The sequence below is a fragment of the Eleutherodactylus coqui genome, chromosome 3 (genome assembly GCF_035609145.1).
Source record: "Eleutherodactylus coqui strain aEleCoq1 chromosome 3, aEleCoq1.hap1, whole genome shotgun sequence".
NCBI lineage: Eukaryota > Metazoa > Chordata > Amphibia > Anura > Eleutherodactylidae > Eleutherodactylus > Eleutherodactylus coqui.
Window position 1 is genome coordinate 155175959 of NC_089839.1, and position 19658 is coordinate 155195616.

Here is a 19658-nt window from a genome sequence, read left to right on the forward strand (position 1 = left end):
CTTTTATATATTTATTGCGCTTGGTCCTTAAGGGGTTCAAGCTAGTTTCAAATGAGCATAATGGAAACCCCTTTCTGTGTCTGTGTTAAAACTGAATGTCTCAGCCTGAACACAGGTCTAATCAGAACTGATAGCATCATGGGGATCTATGATGCTATCCATACAAGTCATTAAACACGCGGTCCTGCAAGAACATTCAGTTATAACAAGGCAAAGAAATGAATATGTATTCTTGTGTGAAACTAGCCTTAACCACAGCCTTTATACCCCAATCCATAAATTACAACACCTATTTACTGTCCTTGCCTTTTTTTTTTCTCCCTTTTCGAAAAATATATTTTTGGCATTCCAGTACTCGGATGAACATGCTAGCTCCTCCTTAATGCTTGTTTAGTATGCTTTAAGTGTTTTATCATGTCCTATAGGTTGTTCAGATTTTGCTTCTGATTTCTTTTCCGGCAGATCTGATATGGAAGCTCTAAGACGGGAGCTGCAGACTTTGTCAGAACGTTACTCACAGAAGTGCTTAGAGATTGGAGCCTTGAACCAGGCTGCAACTGAGCGGGAGAGGGAACTGCAAAGATACCAGCAGGAAGTAAAGGAACTGCTGAGACAGAATCAGGCAAGTGTTACAGTCATTAAAGGAGTTTTAGAATCACAGAAGATTGATGGCCGAAAAAGACCATATGGTCCATCTAGTCAGGACTCGAACACCCACCAATCAGGACTTCTGACATGTTGCTGGTGATATACAGATTACAGGCTTCAGTCAACCTGTGACCCTCCTTAACTTTTTACCGCTATAGGACGTACAGTTACGGGGTTGCGGTATGTATGAAGAGAGATCGCAGGCAGCAATAGCTGCAATCAGATGTGTGGCTGATCAGTGCTATTAACCCTTTTAAATGCCGCTGTCAATTCTGACAGTGGCATTTAAATCTGATGAACTCGCAGGGAGCCGTGCGGGCATCATGGCAGCGGGGGGGCCTTCTGAAAGACCCCAGGGCTGTCTTAGCAGACTGCCTATCAAGCCATGCCCGTGGGAAAAATCAAAGTTCTTGTGCGAAGAAGATGTAGTCAGAAAAAAAATTAAAAAATAAAAGTATTACAGCAAAGACAAAAACTTTACAAAGTTTGGTATTGTAGTAATCGAACTAACCCATAGATAAAAGTTATGATGTAATTTTTGTTGCAGTGTGTGTGCACTGTAGAAACAAGACACAATGAAAGATGGTAGAATGTAGCTTTTTTTTTTTTTTTCATTTTACTCCACTTAGAACTTTTTAAAAAGTTTTTTAGTACATTATATGGTATATTAAATAGTACCATTCAAAAATACAACTCGTCCCGCAAAAAACAAGCCCTTATAAAGCTACGTTGATGGATAAATAAAGGAGACGCGATATTTTTTTTTTTTTAAAGGGGTAGGTAAAAATTAAAATGGGGGAGGAAAAAAAAGGGCTGCGTCATTATGGGGTTAAACCTACTGCTGCAGCTAATAACTAAGCTCAAAGAGCATGTGGCCACAGGGAAGCTGTTTTTAGAGAGAACTTTTATTTTGGGCTTTCCTGCTAAGATTTTATGTTTGAAGGCTATGGACACCTTTTGGGTTGAGAATCATTTTTGCAATCGGGTTTAATTAAAACTCTTGCACAGTTTGTCTACTGCAGCTTCTACATATCACTGTATATATATATACTGCAGTCTAAAGGCCTATTTAGACTGGACGATTATAGCTAAAACTTCGCTCATCGGCGATCGTTTTAGCGATAATCGGTGCGTGTAAATTGGCGCGGGGCACCCACATTTTGGGTCCTTTTCGCTGCTCGTTAAAATCAAGCTCACTTGATTTTAGCAGTTTTATCAGTCATTCTCCGGGGGGGGGGGAGAAATCGTTGTCCTTACGTACCAAGCTAGGCTGCCTTCTTAATAAGTTAAGGGAATATAGAAAAACCTGCCGCAATACACATTGCATAGTTCGATTTGCCGTGCAATGTGTTGTATATTGTATGTGTTGTTTGTGTGTTATAGCTGCTATTTAGTCCCAATCCAGACCTGGGCTGTGTGCTGACCTTGTAATATAGCCTATAAGGCTATTTACATGGAACATTTTTCACACAAACTGATAGGTCTGCGTGAACAAAATTCATGGCCTGTCCTCTTTCTTTCCATTTCACAGATTAGAAATGGGGCATGCCAATAAATGTGCTGTCTGTGTATATCTGACAGTACATGGGCTGTTGTCTGTGCGCTTTCTGATGTGAGTCTGGCACCTCTTGCATTTACGGCTAGTGTGCCACTGGCTTTATATGCTGCATCCCTGTAATCATACAGATCTATAAAATAAAAATTACACAGTAGTTATGCTGCACAGTGAATGCACAAAATGTAATCCCCTTCTCTGTCTGTGACATTATAGTATGTTACGGTTCACATATATTGTGAGCCATAGTATTACGCTTCAGGCTTAGGAGTTGTGCCCACGTCCTCACTTGTCAGTGTCTGTTATACTATACGGTGAACACCAATGCATAAAATTTACAGAATTTCCTCTCCTACCCCCCCAAAAAAATTTATATATACCAAGATGATGCAATTAGAAAATACAACTAATCAATGCCATGTGACCAAGTACCAAACTAGTTAGTCATTAACTGATTAAAATGCTATCTATCTATCGTTTGTTTTTTTTGCTATTTTCCCCAAAGAAGGAGCTAATAAAAGTTTATAAGCTATATGTAACCTGAAATGGTGCTATTGAAAAAAATATTTTTTCACGGAGGTAACCCTATAAGGCATTGCTTTTTGTAAGATGAGTTAAGACTTTCTGCATGCAATGCAAATATGAAGAAAATGTTCCTGTGGGCCTACAAGAGGTTATTTAGGAACAATTCTCTTTTCTCCATGCACTTGCAACATAAGACAACAAACCTCTCCCTGTCTGGGAGCGACTGGGTTAGTATGTTGTCTTCTATGTTAGTACAGCATGGTGAGCAGCTTTTGAAAAGAAAAATTCTGCAATTAACATCTTGCAATTTACTTAAGGAAATGGTAATTTTGCCAGTTTTGTAATTAACACACAAGCTGCAGCCAATACTAAAACTAACTAAAGGCCCATTTACACAGAGAGATGATCGCTCAAAGGACAGTTTGAGTGACAGCTTTGAGCGATCATTTTGCATAAACTATTAACTAAGCTACTCAGGAGCCATTTAGTGTGCAAATGAAGCCTTTAGCTGAATGCGGTTAATAGCCCGAGGGCTCTTATCTGTTTTCAGATCTTTTGTTCTCCAGCGGGAAAAAATGCTATCAGTACTACCCGTGCAAAACTGATAAGGCCAAATGACGATTTTTAGGTTGGACTGAATTTAATGATCAGCTAGCAGTGCACAAAAAGTGCACGATGGGCGCGCGTTTAGACTCAACGATGATCCCTTAAACGATTGCTTGGTATGAGCGAGCACACTCGGATACAGCAGTTACTCGAGTGAGCATCACTCTTCTTGATTAACTGCTTACTGGTCCAAGCGTGCTCGGCGGGGGGAGAGCGAGAGATCTGTCTCACTCTCCTCCCACTGCCGTCCCCCCGAGCATGCTCAGACCTGTAAGCAGTTACTCGAGAAGAGCGCGCTTGCTCATTTCTACTTATTGGCTACTTTTATATTTTTTTTGAGCGATCATTGCTCCATGTAAATGGGCCTTAAAGCAGTCACCCAAATGAATGTTCAGTCTCTGCAGATTTTCTACTCTTATGTCAGTAAATTAGCATTAGATTTCCATAATCAATTGGCAAATTACAAAAGCGTTCCCAATTAAATTTAAATAAGTGTTTCCAGCGATACTTCACCGTTCAGCTGTGATTGCGACTGGATTCCCACATTGGTTTAGGGCATTGCAAAGCAATAGATGTGCTGTCATGTGTTGGGACTCGAGCTGAAAACTGAACGGCCACTGCTTACAGCGAATAGAGAGCATGGAGAGAACTCTTCAGTCGCCCCAGCTCCCTGCTGGCTGCTCTGTGAGCGATGCTTGCTCCTGTGTAACAGCAGCGGAGTGAGTACATGCGGGGTTCGAGTTTTGGACATAGTTTGCCCGACACTCATCTCATGTAAAATGGCCTTAAGCAGTTGTTAGTAAGCAGTCATCTGATATTGTAAAGTACATGATGGATAATGAAGTAAATGTTTTTAGAGCCTTTTTGTTTTGCAAATAATCTCCTGCAGTAAGGTAAATGAGACATTTTCTTTAAAATCACTTTTTTTTGGTTCTAGGAATTAAACAACCGACTCTCAGAAGAAATTGCAAAATTGCGGACCTTCATGGCTGGTAATGGGCCAAGTGATGGCCGGCTACAAGCTGGAGAGAAAAACAGTGCTGAACTGGAGGTGGATTGGAGAATTTTTTTTTTTTTTTTTAGAAGGGGGTGGGGTTCAAGGGACTAATGAGAATGTAAAAAGGGAATTTCTGTATATATGTGCCATGCTTAGTTTATGTAACCCCTTTTTTCACAATGTGCTTTTTGATCCAGTGTTTGTTCCATCCCTGATGACTATTTTGTCTGCAGTAAACTGCATAGGAACAGGTCCAGGATATCACAGAAGAGGCCAGTATGTGAGATGGAGACCTCTTTGGTCTGTATTTCATAGTTTTCTTTCCTATCAGTCTATTACACTGGATAGAAAACTGTTGTGCTCCATGCTTTTTCTACCCAGTGTAAACTGATGGGGAAGGAAACTACCAAGTGGTGAAACGGAGACTAAAAAGATCTTTGTCTCTCACATTGACTCCTGTGGTTCTGTCCTGCTTCCTATACCTGTGCAGTTTCTTACATAGACGATGAATAGCAGGGATATATCAAGGAGACAGTGTGAAAGAAGTCTAAGGGTATGTTTACATGCAGCAGAGATTCTGTGGAGTGTCTGCAGCGGACATTCCACAGCATTTCCACATCCAAAACTTTGGTGCGGATTCTGATTCGGAATCAGCTGTGTACCTGCAACTGATTTCAGAAGACATAGCGCTCACCTCCGAAGTCTTTGGCTGTCAGCTTCTCCTTCAGCTTGTGCTGAGCGCAGCGCCGCTGGTCGGGTGATGGCATGTCTGCATACCTGACCAGCGGCGTTACACTCAGCACAGGATGCTGGGGGACCAGGTGAAGGAGTGTGCTGACAAGTGAAGACTTCGGAGGCGAGCGCTGCATCTTATGAATGTAACCAGGACCACAGTGTAGAATATACAAATATGTTTTGTGCCCACCAGCACATGTTGCTCACCAAAAATGATTCCTCCTTTTAGTTATGTAAACAAATTTTGAAGTAAATAGAATATCCAAGTCTTAAAGATTCCAATTTTTTTCCTTTTTAACACATTTATAATAATGCATATATTTATCGCAAACTATGCAATTGACTGATTTTATACAGGTACTGCCACTTTTTCACCAGCAGCAGTACAGTTGGGTTCTGGCCACAACCGCTGGAATTTGAGTTAACACCTTAGATGCTGTAGACAATAGCAACTGCAGCATCTAAGTAATTAGACAGAGGAAGGGGGCTCTCTCTGCCAGTATACTGGCCTCCCTCCTCTCACAGTGTGCTAATGGGTTTTCATGGCACCCAGGGACCTAAAAATGAGCCCCAGGTTTGTGAGCTGTGTTAAAAATAAATTAAATGCACCCTGCAGGAGTTATTTAACCAGCATGGTGAGCAAAAAAAAAACTATAGAATTGCAGTTTTATTTTCCTTTGCTCTTCCCACCCCTCTCCCTGGGAAAAAAAAGTGATCTAAGTGTTATGTACACCAAAATATTACTAAAGTAAAAACCCTCATCCCACAAAAACAAGCCCTCTCACAGCTACATTCATAGAGGAAAAAAGGTTGCTGCTCTCAGAATAGGAGGACACAAATGCTAATGTAAGCTGTAGAAAAAAAAGTTATAATTTGGTATTGATGTAAAGACATAATTTATACCACATGGTGAACGCCATAAAAACAAAATCCAAAAATTGCAGAATTGCAATTTTTTTCCCAAGTCCCCCATAAAAGAAAATAAAATGTATTTTTCAAGGGATTATATGGATCCCAAAATTGTGCCAATAACAAAACCTCCTGCAGATGACAAGCCCTTAAACATCTGTTTAATGAAAAAAATGACAAGTAATGGTTCTCGGAAAAAGTGACAGAAAAATCGCTGTGTCCCCCAGACCCAAAAATGGCTGTGTTGAATGGGTTAAAGAAACCATTTGTGAGGAATGTTCCTAGAAATGCATCCAATTGTTTTCTATGCTACAAGTTATGTTTTTCCATGTAGTAGGTTTCTGTTGATGCAAATATCATTTTGCTAAAGTTGATCTTCTCTGTATTGTGTTCCCAGCCTACAACATTTTAAAAATAACTTCCATTAACACTTTCTGTCACACGTTTCGGTTGTAAAAAGACAGACAAGTACATCAACACTTCTCAGTATGCATAACAAGAATTCTAGTTCTTGAACCATGCAGCTTTTCCGAAATACACTGCTGTAAAATCCTGAGCATTAGACTGGATGCTGCCATTCCTGATATAACCCTACAACACACTAGAAAGTAGTTATGTCTAAAACTAGTGATAATTCTACTTTCTGATTTTCCATGTTTTGTATTTCTAATCCAAGTTATTTTCATATTTTTAGGTTTTACTGCGAGTGAAAGAAAATGAGTTGCAGTATTTAAGGAAAGAAATCTCTTGTCTGCGTGAGGATCTCCAAAACATGCAGAAGGTAAGACTTCACACTTTCAAATCAATAATAAATGGACAACCCCTTTACGTTGTGTGTTTCTTGTGCGCAAGATGGCACCCTCTTCTCATATTCCCTCTTGGGTAATATAAACCTCATAGAGCCAGGATCCCTTGCTCAGGACCCCCCTCTGAGTTCCAAAACCGAGAGCTGCTCCGTGAGAGTGGCTCCCATCCTGGTGGACCTTCCGCCATCCTGTTTTTACAGGACAGTCGTTCATGTGAGTGGCCACCCCTTTAATACTACATTTGCTTTCAGCAGGCATGGTTTTCCCAGCAAAAGCAGTTGTTTGCCAGGAATGTCAAGAACAAGATTTGGTGTAATCTGCTGATCCCATATTCTCAAAGGAGTTGTGTATATCTTGGCACAATCCATTTTTTAAGAATCTAATAAGGGAACATCTGCTATACACCTATCTTATCAGATTATCCAGTCATCTACACTTTCTAATACAAGGACATCAACCGAAAAAGTATACTGTGCCATCCTTGCCTTATAATGGGAGTCAATAGCAAAAATGCAATTTATGCTGGGTTTACACCGGGCAACGACTGCAGGAGTGCTGACGTCACCTCAAGTTGTTAGCGCTCCTGCGTTTAGATAGGCAGATCACCGCTGGCTTCTTGCTCAGCACTTCACATTCTAACTCAGCGATTCAGCTATGATTTTTATGCTGGTCGAAAGTGAGTGATAACCAAAAGTAAACTGTTTTTGCATTTAACGATTACTGCACATTTTTATTCGTTTGAACGAATTTTGTGTGATCTTCCTATGTAAATGGCCCTATAGTTAGTCAGCATGTCCCATTTCACCCCATATTATGCGCAATAGAGCTCTATTATTCTCTATGGGCATGTAATAAACGCTGTACATATGCAAATACAGTGTGTATGAACGGTGTTTATATGTAACATCGCTAAGTGACAGAGCGGGAAATAAGAAAAAAGAAACAAGTCAGACTGTGCATGATGGTGTGCGTGAGATACGTTGGCATGCGCAATGCAAAATCACTGCCCTACACATAGATATGCCTGGTCATCGCCGGCTCACACAGCAGCAAAATGCTGCGTTATATATGAAACTTTTTACTCATACGCTCTTGTGAACTGGCCCTAAATTGTTTCAAACTTGTCTCTGGGCAAACATTACATTTTTTTTTCTTGTGTCTTGTCAACCCACCAGCACCATGGCTACACCTGGGCCTTGTGGGTGGGCAGCATCACCACCGACTCTCAGTCCTGTGTCTCTCCATGCTGTAAAGTGCTTTTATATGCCTGGCGCAGATGTCCCTTATTGTTTATGTCCCGGTTTTTCTCTGCCTGTTAGACAAGCTGAGGATCTGCCGCTGTTTCTGCTCACTTTCTTTTCTAACAAGCACAGAAGAAACGTGCAATTACAAATCCTGCCTACCAGCAGGGATTTCTGCCACTGCTAAGGATGCAGTAAAAAGAAATAGATGGCGCACACATGTCCGCCAATATAATGCACGTAAGGTGGAAGTTGTAAAATGGGAGGAGACTCCTTATTAGAGGGGCACTTTTCGTTCTGCCTAATTGTTTTGTTCTTACAGGATATATGTGGTGTGTTTTAAGGCGTTTTTAGTCATTATCATTCAAGCAAGGAAAAGGGAATGAGAATCGTTCGGTCTAAGCACAAGCCAACGACTGAATGAGAATTCACTTTTCGTTCAGGCATAAAAACGATGCTTGGCTTGTTCACGGATGATTCCCATTTTAAACAGCAATCATTCAGTCATTCTCAGTCGCTTATACAGCAAGTGTGAAAGACTGAACGATTCTCATTTGAATGAGTTAGCGATGTATCTGCTGGTGTATGATCTGCTTGTCTAAAAGGACCCCTATCTTTGCATCTGCCATCATTGGCCAGTAGAAGAGTCCATACGCCCGCAATAGCTTTTAACCAAACGTCTGTTCAGCCGATATCACTTTCTCCAGACTTCCCCATACACATGAGCGGCATGGATTTTAGTTGGGAAATCTGCATCCAGACAGCTCTGATAGTGACTTCTCTCCAGGGAAAGAACAGAAAAATGGGGTGTTGGAATTCTATGTGCTCCGTCATTATCTGCAGGAGTTGAGAGGTCCCCATAGACATGTGATAGTCATTCGGTCCTACCAAAATTGGTGTGTTCTGGATAATATTGTCTTGTGTATAGGGGCCTTAAAAAGGACACACATACACAAGACCAAACACATATCGTTTGGTTCAGACAAATGTCACCCCACGTGTATGACCAGCTTTAGTGTCTCCCCTCTTTTTTAACAGATTTTTTTTTTCACCATTTAGGAAAGGCAAGATAAGTTTGTGATTTTCTTACAGTGCGTGTATTAAAGAGGATTCATTAAAAGGGGTTTCATTTAAAATTAGCCATAGATTAGTAAATCAGAAATCTGGTGTTTTGTTTTTTTTCTGAGAAATTCATGCAAAACTTATAGCCATTATGGCTCCTCTCACTCCTGCCACTTTTTAAAAAATGGCACCAGCAACGGAGCAGAAGAAAATGCTAAGATCTCCATGTAAATCTGATTATCACTCTGGCTATTGCTGTTAAAGTCCATTTACACCAAACAAGTATCATTTGAGCGAGCGAATGACATCAGCGTTCACTTGTGCAGTCTGTTCATACAGGCAGATACATTGTTGGCTCGTTCAAGCAAGAAACCCTTTAGTCATTCACACTCACTGTAAAAGTGACCGAGAATGACTGAATGATAAGTGAATGAGCCAACGATTATTTTTATATCTGCATAAAATGAATGATGAACGAAAAGTGAATGACTGTCATTCGGACGTTGGCTGCATCTAGACTGAACGATTATCTTTCGCTCGTTTGAATGATAATCGTTCCGTCTAAAGAGGCCTTAACTTATGATTCACCGCACAATTTAATGTTTTTGGGGGGACACATTCCTCATTTAAATATGTCCCCAGTTCCTTTTTTTTTCTTTTTCTATAAAGTATGTTGAGCAAATTTTAAAATCTTCCATTTTCACCCTGTTTTAGGATAAACGGTATGCATCTGAAAAATACAAAGATATTTATGTAGAGCTTAATAACATCAAATCGCGGTCCGAGCGTGAGATCGATCAGTTAAAGGAACACTTGCGACTTGCTATGGCCGCTCTACGGGAAGAGGCTGCGATGCGCAACAGCATAGGAGAGTAACGGTGAGATGTGCATGTTTACTGTTGTGTTTATGGTGCTCGCACTTCGTCGGAGGCTTATATCTTTTATTGAATACTTTTAGGTTCCATACTGAAAAAAAAAATGGGGGTTTCTAAAAGGACTCCGTTTTGGCCCTTGTCAGTTCAGTGGGCCATTGTTGATCCGTTCAGTGTAAGCTCCACACATAAACCAAGTGCACACTGCAAACGCATTGTAAAGATAGCCTAAGCCATGCTATAGGTGTGTGTGCAGGACTATAATGTGAAAGCTCTTAAGGTCCAATGGTAAATAGATTTCTGGCTTCCCAATCATTGCATGCCTTTTATAATACTGGGCTCTTATGTGGCAAAAAGACTGCCTGGCCCCCCTCCATTCTGGGCCTCATTGCAACTGCCTCCTAAGCCTCTCTCTATGGTTACTCCTCTATAGGTCTAAGTATATACACAGCATATGTTACCTTGTGCTTCATTAAATATAATCCCACTGACTGGTGTATATTTTATCTTTAATGCAGGTTAATGCACTGCCTCTGTTCTCACGGAGATGGATCTCGCACACACGCCGACAATGTGACCCCCAAAGTCTCCACCTCGCGCCACACAACTGCTCTGTTTTATATGTGAATCACAGAAAGTTATACAACTCTTTATTGTTCTATTATAAATAGGGATTATTCCATGTTTCACAGCCGGTGGCACAAGGTCATGTAGCTCAAATTGAGGTGTCCACAGGTCTGGAGCATTGTACCATATCCTACCTTTTACTGTTACGTATGGGGAATTGACTATTTAAATATCACCTATATGGATTGTGAGCGGGGAGGGCACACGTGCTGGGAGCGGTGATGGGAAGGTTGAGCCGGGATACTGTAAGTGGGCTAAATGTGAACACTGCCAGTAAGCTACTGTAGCAGGCTTGTACCATGTGGAAAGCGGTTTTACATCACAGGGACTAAAAGAATAGATGTGTATAATACTTTATATAGGGAAGGGCTTTGTACAGGTGTGCATTGTAAAGCTGGGAGCTATGTGTTGCTGAATGTCAGGATGTGAACAGTATGTGTGCGGACTTCTACTAGTTTCTATTTGGGAACACTATCATTTTGGAAAGGTGAACTCCAGTGCTAGATATATGGGTCAGCAATGTGAAGGATTGATGCATGATTTGCATTGATGGGCACAGTGGACAAGACATGCACAGCTATAGACAAGTTCATGGGCAGTTGGCATGAAATAATCATTTGTTCTTCAAAAGGTATTTGCTCCCCCCCCCCCCCCCCAATTCCTTGACATGTGGTTCACTATTTCAGCATCGCCGATGGCCCCGATGTATTGTGAACTCGCCAGCAGTTAGGGCATCCATCAGCAGTTTGAGTTTTCAAACTTGTTATAACATTTCTATTTGTCATATAGTGCCTCCTATTTTTCTCCACTTCTAACTCAGTTGTTACAGGGTATTCCCATCTTATTAAGGTGATGGCATATTGCTAGGATATGATTGACGGTGGTCTGACTTGTGGGACTCCCACGATAGTAAGAATAAAGAGAACCCTATGCTGGTTTAGTGCTGTGTCCCTTTCTAATTTTCCTCTGCACAATGGTGCTCCCAGCCTTTAGAGGGGCTGCCCAGTTACTATAAGAAATCTTAATGACAGGTGCACAGCTACTAAAATAACAGATCCAGCTGTACCTGAATTCTGGCCCAGTGATCCAACACTGCAACCCCGAGGTCCTCCTGGTGTTGTGAAATGTGCACCATGTGACAGCCAATCAGACTGCAGTGTCACTGCTCCAAACTCCTGCCATCATGGATGTGAGCGCTGATACCAGGTGAGCTGGCGGCGATGCCGCAGCCTCTGATTGGCTGTAGTGGTCACTTGGTGTCTGTGTCACAGCAAAGAGGCTGCAGCACTGGATCACTGGGGCTGAGGACAGGTAAGCACCACTGGATTTGTTACTTTAGCTGCTGTGCACGGTCATTAAAATTTCTTACAATAACTAGACAACCCCTTTAAATTAAGTTGCAGGAATATTAGAGCTGTCTGTTTTGTGCCAGATTGTTCCTAGTAAATCTATAAGGATAGGACTGCCAATTTATTAAACAATTGCAATGTGGATTCTGGATCCTGCATCATTGTTTACTTATAGGCCCGCTCTCCATAGGCACAGAATAGAAGTACAAAAGAATGGGCATGATATTGCTCTTGGATAGTAGTCAGCTTGCAGCTTTCATTTTCCAGGCCACCTGTTTTTATGCTGCCCAGTTATAGTCTCTTAGAGATGTCAGACATTGAGAGACTGCCAATACTATACACAACATAATACTGGAATCATTTTGATCATTACACGTTCGGGCGGCAGTATACTGGTCCGTATTTGTAAGCCATAACCAAGAATGGAACCTACAGAGAGAAGGTATAATGGAGAGATTTGACCCTCTTTTGTACTTTGGACCCACTCCTGATTTTGGCTTGCAAAATACTGAGCAGATACTGCTGTGTGAAAGAGGTCTTATAAGAAGTGATGGTATCTGGCATGACGGCTAGAGATGAGCGAGCATACTCGCTAAGGGCAAATATTCGAGCAAGTGTTGTCCTTAGCGAGTACCTGCCCGCTCATGAAAAAAGATTTGGGTGCTGGCGGGGTGTGGGGCTGGGGAGGGGGGATGGGGGGAGATCTCCCTCTCCCCCGCAACACACCGCTCTCCCCTGCCGGTACTCAAATCTTTTCTCGCGAGCGGACAGCTACTCGCTCTAGTATTTGCCCTTAGAGATGAGCGAGCATACTCGCTAATGGCGACCCCCCCCCCCCCCCCCTCTGGGAACACAGAATAATGACGGTAAGAAGTTCCTTTTTATATTTTTACTGCATATCAAGGCTTTTGTCTTCTGGCTGCAGGGAACAGCAACTCTGCTCTGTTTTAAGTACAAAAACTGTGCTACAATTCCCTGCACAGCTGATGGGTTGGAACGCCAGGGAAAAATAGGTAAAGGAGCTTCTTTCCCTTCATTCAGCTGAACTAATCTTTCATTCTAAGGATTGCAGTTGGACACCCACCAATTAGGAAGCCATGGCATATTCTAGTTATATACCATTACAGCTAATGGTGGGAGACCCTATGTTAACACTAAGGATAGGTCATCAATAGACGATTCGTGGGGGTTCACTGTCCAGAACTCCTGCCAATCAGCTATTTGCCAGGTCAGTACACTCATGCACTTGATTTCTGCAGAAAGTAGACAGCTCTGCAGTGGACAGGCTTGTAAAGTGTGAAGTTCCCATTTATTTCAATGAGAATTTGGCCTGCAATACCAAACCTCACCACAGCAGTGGGAACAGAGCTGTCTTGCAGAAATTTGCTCAGTATAGGAGCGTATTGGCCTGGCAAGCAGCTGATTGGTAAAGGAGGGAAGGGTCCCAGGTGACAGGCACTCACTGATCTACTATTGATGGCCTATCCTAGGGATAGGCCATGAATAGTTTACAACTGGACAACCTCTTTAAGATCATAGGATTAAAGGCCCTGTAGTGTCCATGGAAAGTGTGATTGAAAAAAATCTTACAGGTTATCAAACACCAAACCTGCATTTTCTCATGTTTTTTAATGTTGCTTAAGGATGGATTCACACATTCTGTAATAATCGTTATGGCATCCATACCGATACTTTACAATTTACTATACGGGGTTTTAACAAGACCCCATTCACTCAGCATAAAAGATCCACAAACGATCGTGCCTGAAAACCCATGCTTGGAATCCACACGTTCTAGGCATGCTATGGGATTTCAAATGGCAGCACGCCCTGTCTGTCCTGGAAGTGTTAGGGATTTTCACTGTAGTTTTCTAAACATTGTAATGCCATAAGAGATCTGCAGCTCTAAAAACGCCAATAAAATCCGTGTGCTGTTATGCATCAAGCTAATTTTTAGGACAGTTCTAGTGTAATTCTTATGCACTGTGTGAACCCAGTTTAAGATTACTAATCTGTGTTTGCAACCTGAAAGTAAGAGCCCATTTACACGGAGGGATGATCGCTATAAAAATTGATAAAAGGCGATCGTTTTAGCAATAATTGTTGCGTCTAAACGTGTGCACTTTTCATGCACTGCTAGCTGATCGTTAAATTCAGTCCAACCTAAAAATCGTCCTTCAGCCTTATCAGCAGTTCTCCACTGGGAGTGCTGATGGCATTGTTTCCTGCTGAAGAACAAAGGATCTGAGCGCAGATAAGAGCCCTCGGGCTATTAACTGCATTCAGCTAAGGCTTCATTTGCACACTTAATTGCTCTTTAAGTAGCTGAGTAGCTACTTAAAAGTTTATGCAAAATCATCGCTCAAAGCTGTCACTCAAACTGTCGTTTGAGCAATCATCGGCTCGTGTAAATAGGCCTTAAGACTTGAAGGAGTGAACATTCTTGTTTGAGTGCTGTAAGGCCGAGACTTCTCGCAGCAGGATGCGGACCCGTGCCCCTGCAGAGACCTGCGGCTTACCCGCTCCCAGCATCTTCCGTCTCTGCTATGCGCAGAGCGGAGCCGGCCCGTCACTACTACTACTGACATTTCTGTGCGGGCCTCTGCAAGACTCGCACAGAAATAGAACATGCCACGGTTTGTTTTCCGTGCGTGTTTTCACGCGAACAAATCGTGGCTGTGTGCATAGGATTGCATTTTGTAATGCAATTCTATGCAGGCGGGCACGGGCGGAAATTCTGCGGGAAATCCCACCACAGAATTTCCGCCCGTGTGCAGGGGGCTTAAGCTATATATATTTTTTTTGTCATTTTTAATACAGTTGTAAACCAAAGTGGAATATACATCTATATCAAGTTATTCTGAGTATTGTTACTTTTTATAACACTGGACTACCTAATGGACTTAATGTATACAGCAAGTACTTGATGGACATGAGCAGTATTGGGTGTAATGCAAAACTAGTCTGCTACTCTACTTGTTGATGCAAATTACAATCGGTAACAAGTACAGTTAATTTCCTTTTAATATGGCATCCAATATTCCAACTCTTGTTTCAGTCACAGAAAAGCGATCTAATTGAATAAGAATAATCTAATCTAACAATCTGGAATCTGATGTTGGATTAATAAGGCCTCGTTCACACAGGCTATAAAATAATCGCCACAGAACGCATGTATATGAAGCCCATGGTTTCCAATGGGCTCTTTCAGGCTTCAAAACATTTCTCATATGAAAGAACCCATTGGAAACCATGAGCTTCACATGTGACCTCACTTACAGGCAAGCATGTTATGTCCTACTTGCCAACGTTTGCTGTTACTAGGCAGTAAATGCAGGAATACAGATCACCAGAGAGGCTGATTTGTTCTGTATCTTCTAAACAAAGATGGTTATTGTTTTGGGGGTTTTTTTTGTTTTGTTTTTTAAACTTTGACTTTTAAACATTGTGGAGGTCCAACCACTAGGACCCCCACTGATCATGGGGTCTTGAAGATTTCTGGATGATTATAGCAGCAGTTCGGCATGCTCACTGCCACTCCATTCATTTCAATGGAACTACAAGAGATAGCAGAGTTCAAGTGCTTGGCTGTCTCCAGCAATTTATTTGAAATGAATGAAGTGGAGATGCACATGTGTGATCAGTCTCAATCATCCGGGGACCATGTTCTTGTGATTGGTGGGGATCCTGGTGGTCAGGTCTCCACTCATCAAATGGTTATCTCCTGTCCTCTTAGGGGATTGTCCCACACAATAAAGGGACAATCCATCAAGTATTTTTGCAAGAACAGTCAGAGTAGGGCTACATTCCAACATGGGGTTTTTATTGTAATTCTTCTGGAAATAAAAACCGGATCAAAAAGATGCCTACATATATTAAAAACTGCATGTTTTTTTAATCAAGCAATGTATGAACACAGCCCAAGATGGTGCTTGAAATAAAACTGCTGAAATAAAACCATTTATCCAATCTAGATCTGACATGGTCATGATACTGCAGCTGAGGGGGTGTCTGTATGTGTATAATATATATATTTTATTGTTTTTCTCCCCTCTGCTGGATAAAACACTATTTTAGATACTGCTGTTCTACACAAGATGCTCAGCAAATGAGGAGTAGCGCTGTTGGCCATTAATGAGTTGTCCTGCATCAAACCCACACAGCTCAAACCTGAAAAGTAAATCATGATTTTGACTTTTCGTATTGGTCTAAAAACATGGTAATATTTTATATACCTGGAAGTTTTATATGTTGTCTCTTATGAAACAGCCAGGAAGTGTTATTGTCTTCCTCAACTGGGTCCTTGTCTTCACCTTCCAAGATTGCACTGGATTAGGAATAAGATGTCTTAATTGCTTTTCTCTTGGGAGACTGAACAGCGATATTACTGTTGTGCCTTAGTAAAGGGTTGGTGGTTTCCTTTATGGCTTGTGATATTCAAGGATGGATAGCCATGAAAGGCAACACTTAGCTCTGTACCACATCCGCCATCCCCAAATGTTAAATGCTTGTCACTCAGCTTTAATAAAGGTTTTATCTATTGTATTCATATTGTATTGGAGTTTGTATTTCTATGTACACTTTTTTTTTTTTTTGACATTCAGCTTCTTACAAATTCTTGAACTACAGTACCCATTTCCAGGCTCTTGGCTGAAGGACACTTGGTCTTATGGTGCACCCCATTACGTGTACTGCCATTGACACCCACCGTCTCCTCCATTTGCAGTGGTGTCAGTGATAAAACTAAACTGCTACGGAGTGGAACCAGGTTGCTTTAGGTCACAAATCCAGGTTTAGTTTGGGCACTGACAATGGCTGTGTTCGTGTCTAGAGACCTCGGGGTGAGCACCTCTATCCTGTCTTTGCTGTGGAGTGATACACTGCCCCCACTGCTGGTGGCATATATCTATATTACACCCAGTTTGGCACTATGCAGCAAGTCCAGCAACCTCATTGGTTCTGATTCACAATTCCAGCAATCTCATAGGTTGTTTGGCTTGTGTGATTCAACCTCATTGGTTGTTTGGGTTCCCTGATTCAAATTGATTGGTTGTTAGTGCTGAACTGGAGTGTAATATAGATATATGCCTGCTGGTGTGATGGTCTGGGAGGGAGGGGGGATGATGATCGCATACGACAGTCGGTCACCCCCTAGTAGTAGTACGAGAGACAATGACAGTTCAGCGATTTATGTTCAGGACCTCCTGCAGCCACAGGTGTTACTCTCATAACGGCTTCCAGGAGTCATTTTCCAGCAGGATAATACTGTCATACACACAAGGGTGTCGCAGGAATGTTCCCACAACATTGTAACACTTCCGTGGTCTGCCTGGTCACCAGATCTATGACTAGTAGAACATGTATGAAACCATCTTGGAAGCTGACTTTGACAGCCTACAAGTGTACAAGACATGGTAGCTTAATTACAGCAAGCATTGATACCCTACAGAACCTGAATACCTTGGATGCAGGCAGGGAAGCAGAGGGGCCCACCAGGGTACTAGAGCCTCCATGCCCGCCCATATCACATCCTGTATACAAGCTACAGGCAGTACAACATGGTTCTAGAGCCTTCTATGCCCCCGTATCACATCTTGTACTGCCTCTAGCTTGGATACAACAGGGTACTAGAGCTTCCGTGACCACCCGTATCACATCTGTATACAAGCTACAGGCAGTACAACAGGGTACTAGAGCTTCCAGTGCCGCCTGTATCACATCTTGTATCCAAGCTAGAGGTGGTATAATGGGGTACTAGTGCCTTCATGTTTGCCCTTATCACATCTTGTATCCAACCTAGAAGTGGTACCGCAGGGTACTAGAGCCTTCTATGCCCCCGTATCACATCTTGTATCCAAGCTAGAGGCGGTACAACAGGGTACTAGAGCCTCCATGCTCGTCCGTATCGCATCTTGTACCGCCTCTAGCTTGGATACAACAGGGTACTAGATCCTCCCTACAAAGGGTCGGTTCTCCACAATAAATTCTCCTTTTGCTCTGATATTGTAATCACTTATATCAACATTACGATCACACAAAGTTTCATTCCATTCCGACAACTTCTTCGAGGTGCCTGATGTTTTTGACAGTGAGTGTATTATAGTCACCTGATTAATACAGATCGTAAACAGTAGATGACCTTCTTAACTGTATAATCCTTTCCTGAATGAGTTGGTGGCTTGCAGCAAATATATGCAGTCAGTAAAGCAGAAAGTATTTGGTGTTTTCAGCCTCTATGTAAAATTGCATCATGAATGTACAATGTGCTATATATAATGCTTCCTCTGGAAAAAACAATGGGGGGAGGGAACCTCGTAAAGTACATTCACAATTAAGAATAGAGTACCACTGCAAATACAAGTTTCAGCAGGAGAAAGAGCCCTGCCCATAGGAACTTACAGTGTATGATGCAACCGGATCCCCTGAATGACTCCATAGTAACATAGTGTGTCGGGCTGAACTGGATGGCATATGTCTTTTTGGCGACCTATCCCCTCACCCCCCACCCCTAATGTTCATCCAGAGAAAGGTAAAAAAAAACCCAGCATAAACAAGGCTTCAAATACTGTAGGACAGCTTGACTGACTCTTGAATGACAGTCATGTGACTGGCCACACGTGTGGCAAATAGGTTGCAGAAGTTTCTTCCATGTCTGAAAAATTACTGTTGAGGTGGAGGGGCAGTTCATGAGAGGCAGGTCCGAGAGGAGGGAGCCACGACTGTTTGTGGATACCATAAACGTCTGAGATGAGAAGGACTGCAGCCCAGACTATTGTTCACAGCACATATACAATAGTTTGTGGTTCTGAGAAGTGTATGCCTCTCAATACCAGATAAAGAAAAAGCCTTTAGTCATACATAGCTGTATACCACATAGTTTTTGGAGAGAGTACATCTTCAAAGTAGAAGCCTGTGGTACATTGGGTGTCTTAAGCCCCTTTTCCATGGGATGACCAGCGCCTAACAGTCATCCCAACGATAAAAGATTACCACTCGGTGAATGGAGGCGGACAGACTGCCTCCATTCACAGTAAACAGGCAGTCTTTCATGGATAGACGACTGCCTGTTTATACAGGCTGGTGAATCGGCAGACCAACAATGATTTTATGGTCTGCATGAAACCTGTTTCTGACTCCCTGCTTTGGCTCTCTTGCTCTGAACATGCCTTCGCCTTCGCCTAACCCTTTTGTACTGCGTTTCCTCCCGTTGCCAACCCGGATTGCCTGACCTGCCTTGTGTTTTTGTTTGTGACCCGTATTTGTCTGTAAGTCTGACTCCTGCCCTGCATCCTTAGCTAGCCTAGGGACTGTCGCCCAGTCGCTGCCCTGGGGCTTAGCTTAGGGTGGCAAGTAGGTAGGGACAGGGGTTGCGGGTAGTTATAGGGTCTTCCAGTTGCCTGGACCCCAGTCCTTGACACATAATTTCCCAAGAAGTGAATGGAAGTTACAGGAACAGCGTAGAACAGCCGGCTTGGTGGATTCTGTAATCCAAGCTGCAGCGTAGAGGTGGGTATTCCCATCTCGGCTAAGATTATTTGCGTGTAAATGGGCCTTTAGGTGATCCTGAGGGCAAAAGACTATCTTTGTTTTGTATATTAGCATGAAGAAGGGGATTGAGTGTTAAGTGTGCTCTTCCCCTTTACACTACACCCCCTAGGAGCCGAAGCTCACCCCGAACTGCTCCGGCTCCTACGTATTCCTTAAAGGAGATGTCTCGAGGAAGCAG

At 42.4% G+C, this 19658-nt stretch overlaps 1 protein-coding gene across 2 annotated transcripts in view; it reads left to right on the plus strand.

Moving 5' to 3' along the window:
- The window catches only part of TRIOBP (TRIO and F-actin binding protein), a 35798-nt gene extending 23193 nt beyond the window's left edge, over positions 1-12605 (plus strand). For both annotated transcript variants that reach the window (XM_066596405.1, XM_066596406.1), the window contains exons 10-14: positions 463-622; positions 4272-4385; positions 6670-6756; positions 9799-9962; positions 10475-12605. In XM_066596405.1, coding sequence (XP_066452502.1) covers positions 463-622; positions 4272-4385; positions 6670-6756; positions 9799-9960 — 523 coding nt within the window. In that variant the 3' untranslated portion in view covers positions 9961-9962; positions 10475-12605. The remainder of the gene's footprint in view (positions 1-462; positions 623-4271; positions 4386-6669; positions 6757-9798; positions 9963-10474) is intronic.
- The last annotated feature ends 7053 nt before the right edge of the window (positions 12606-19658 follow it).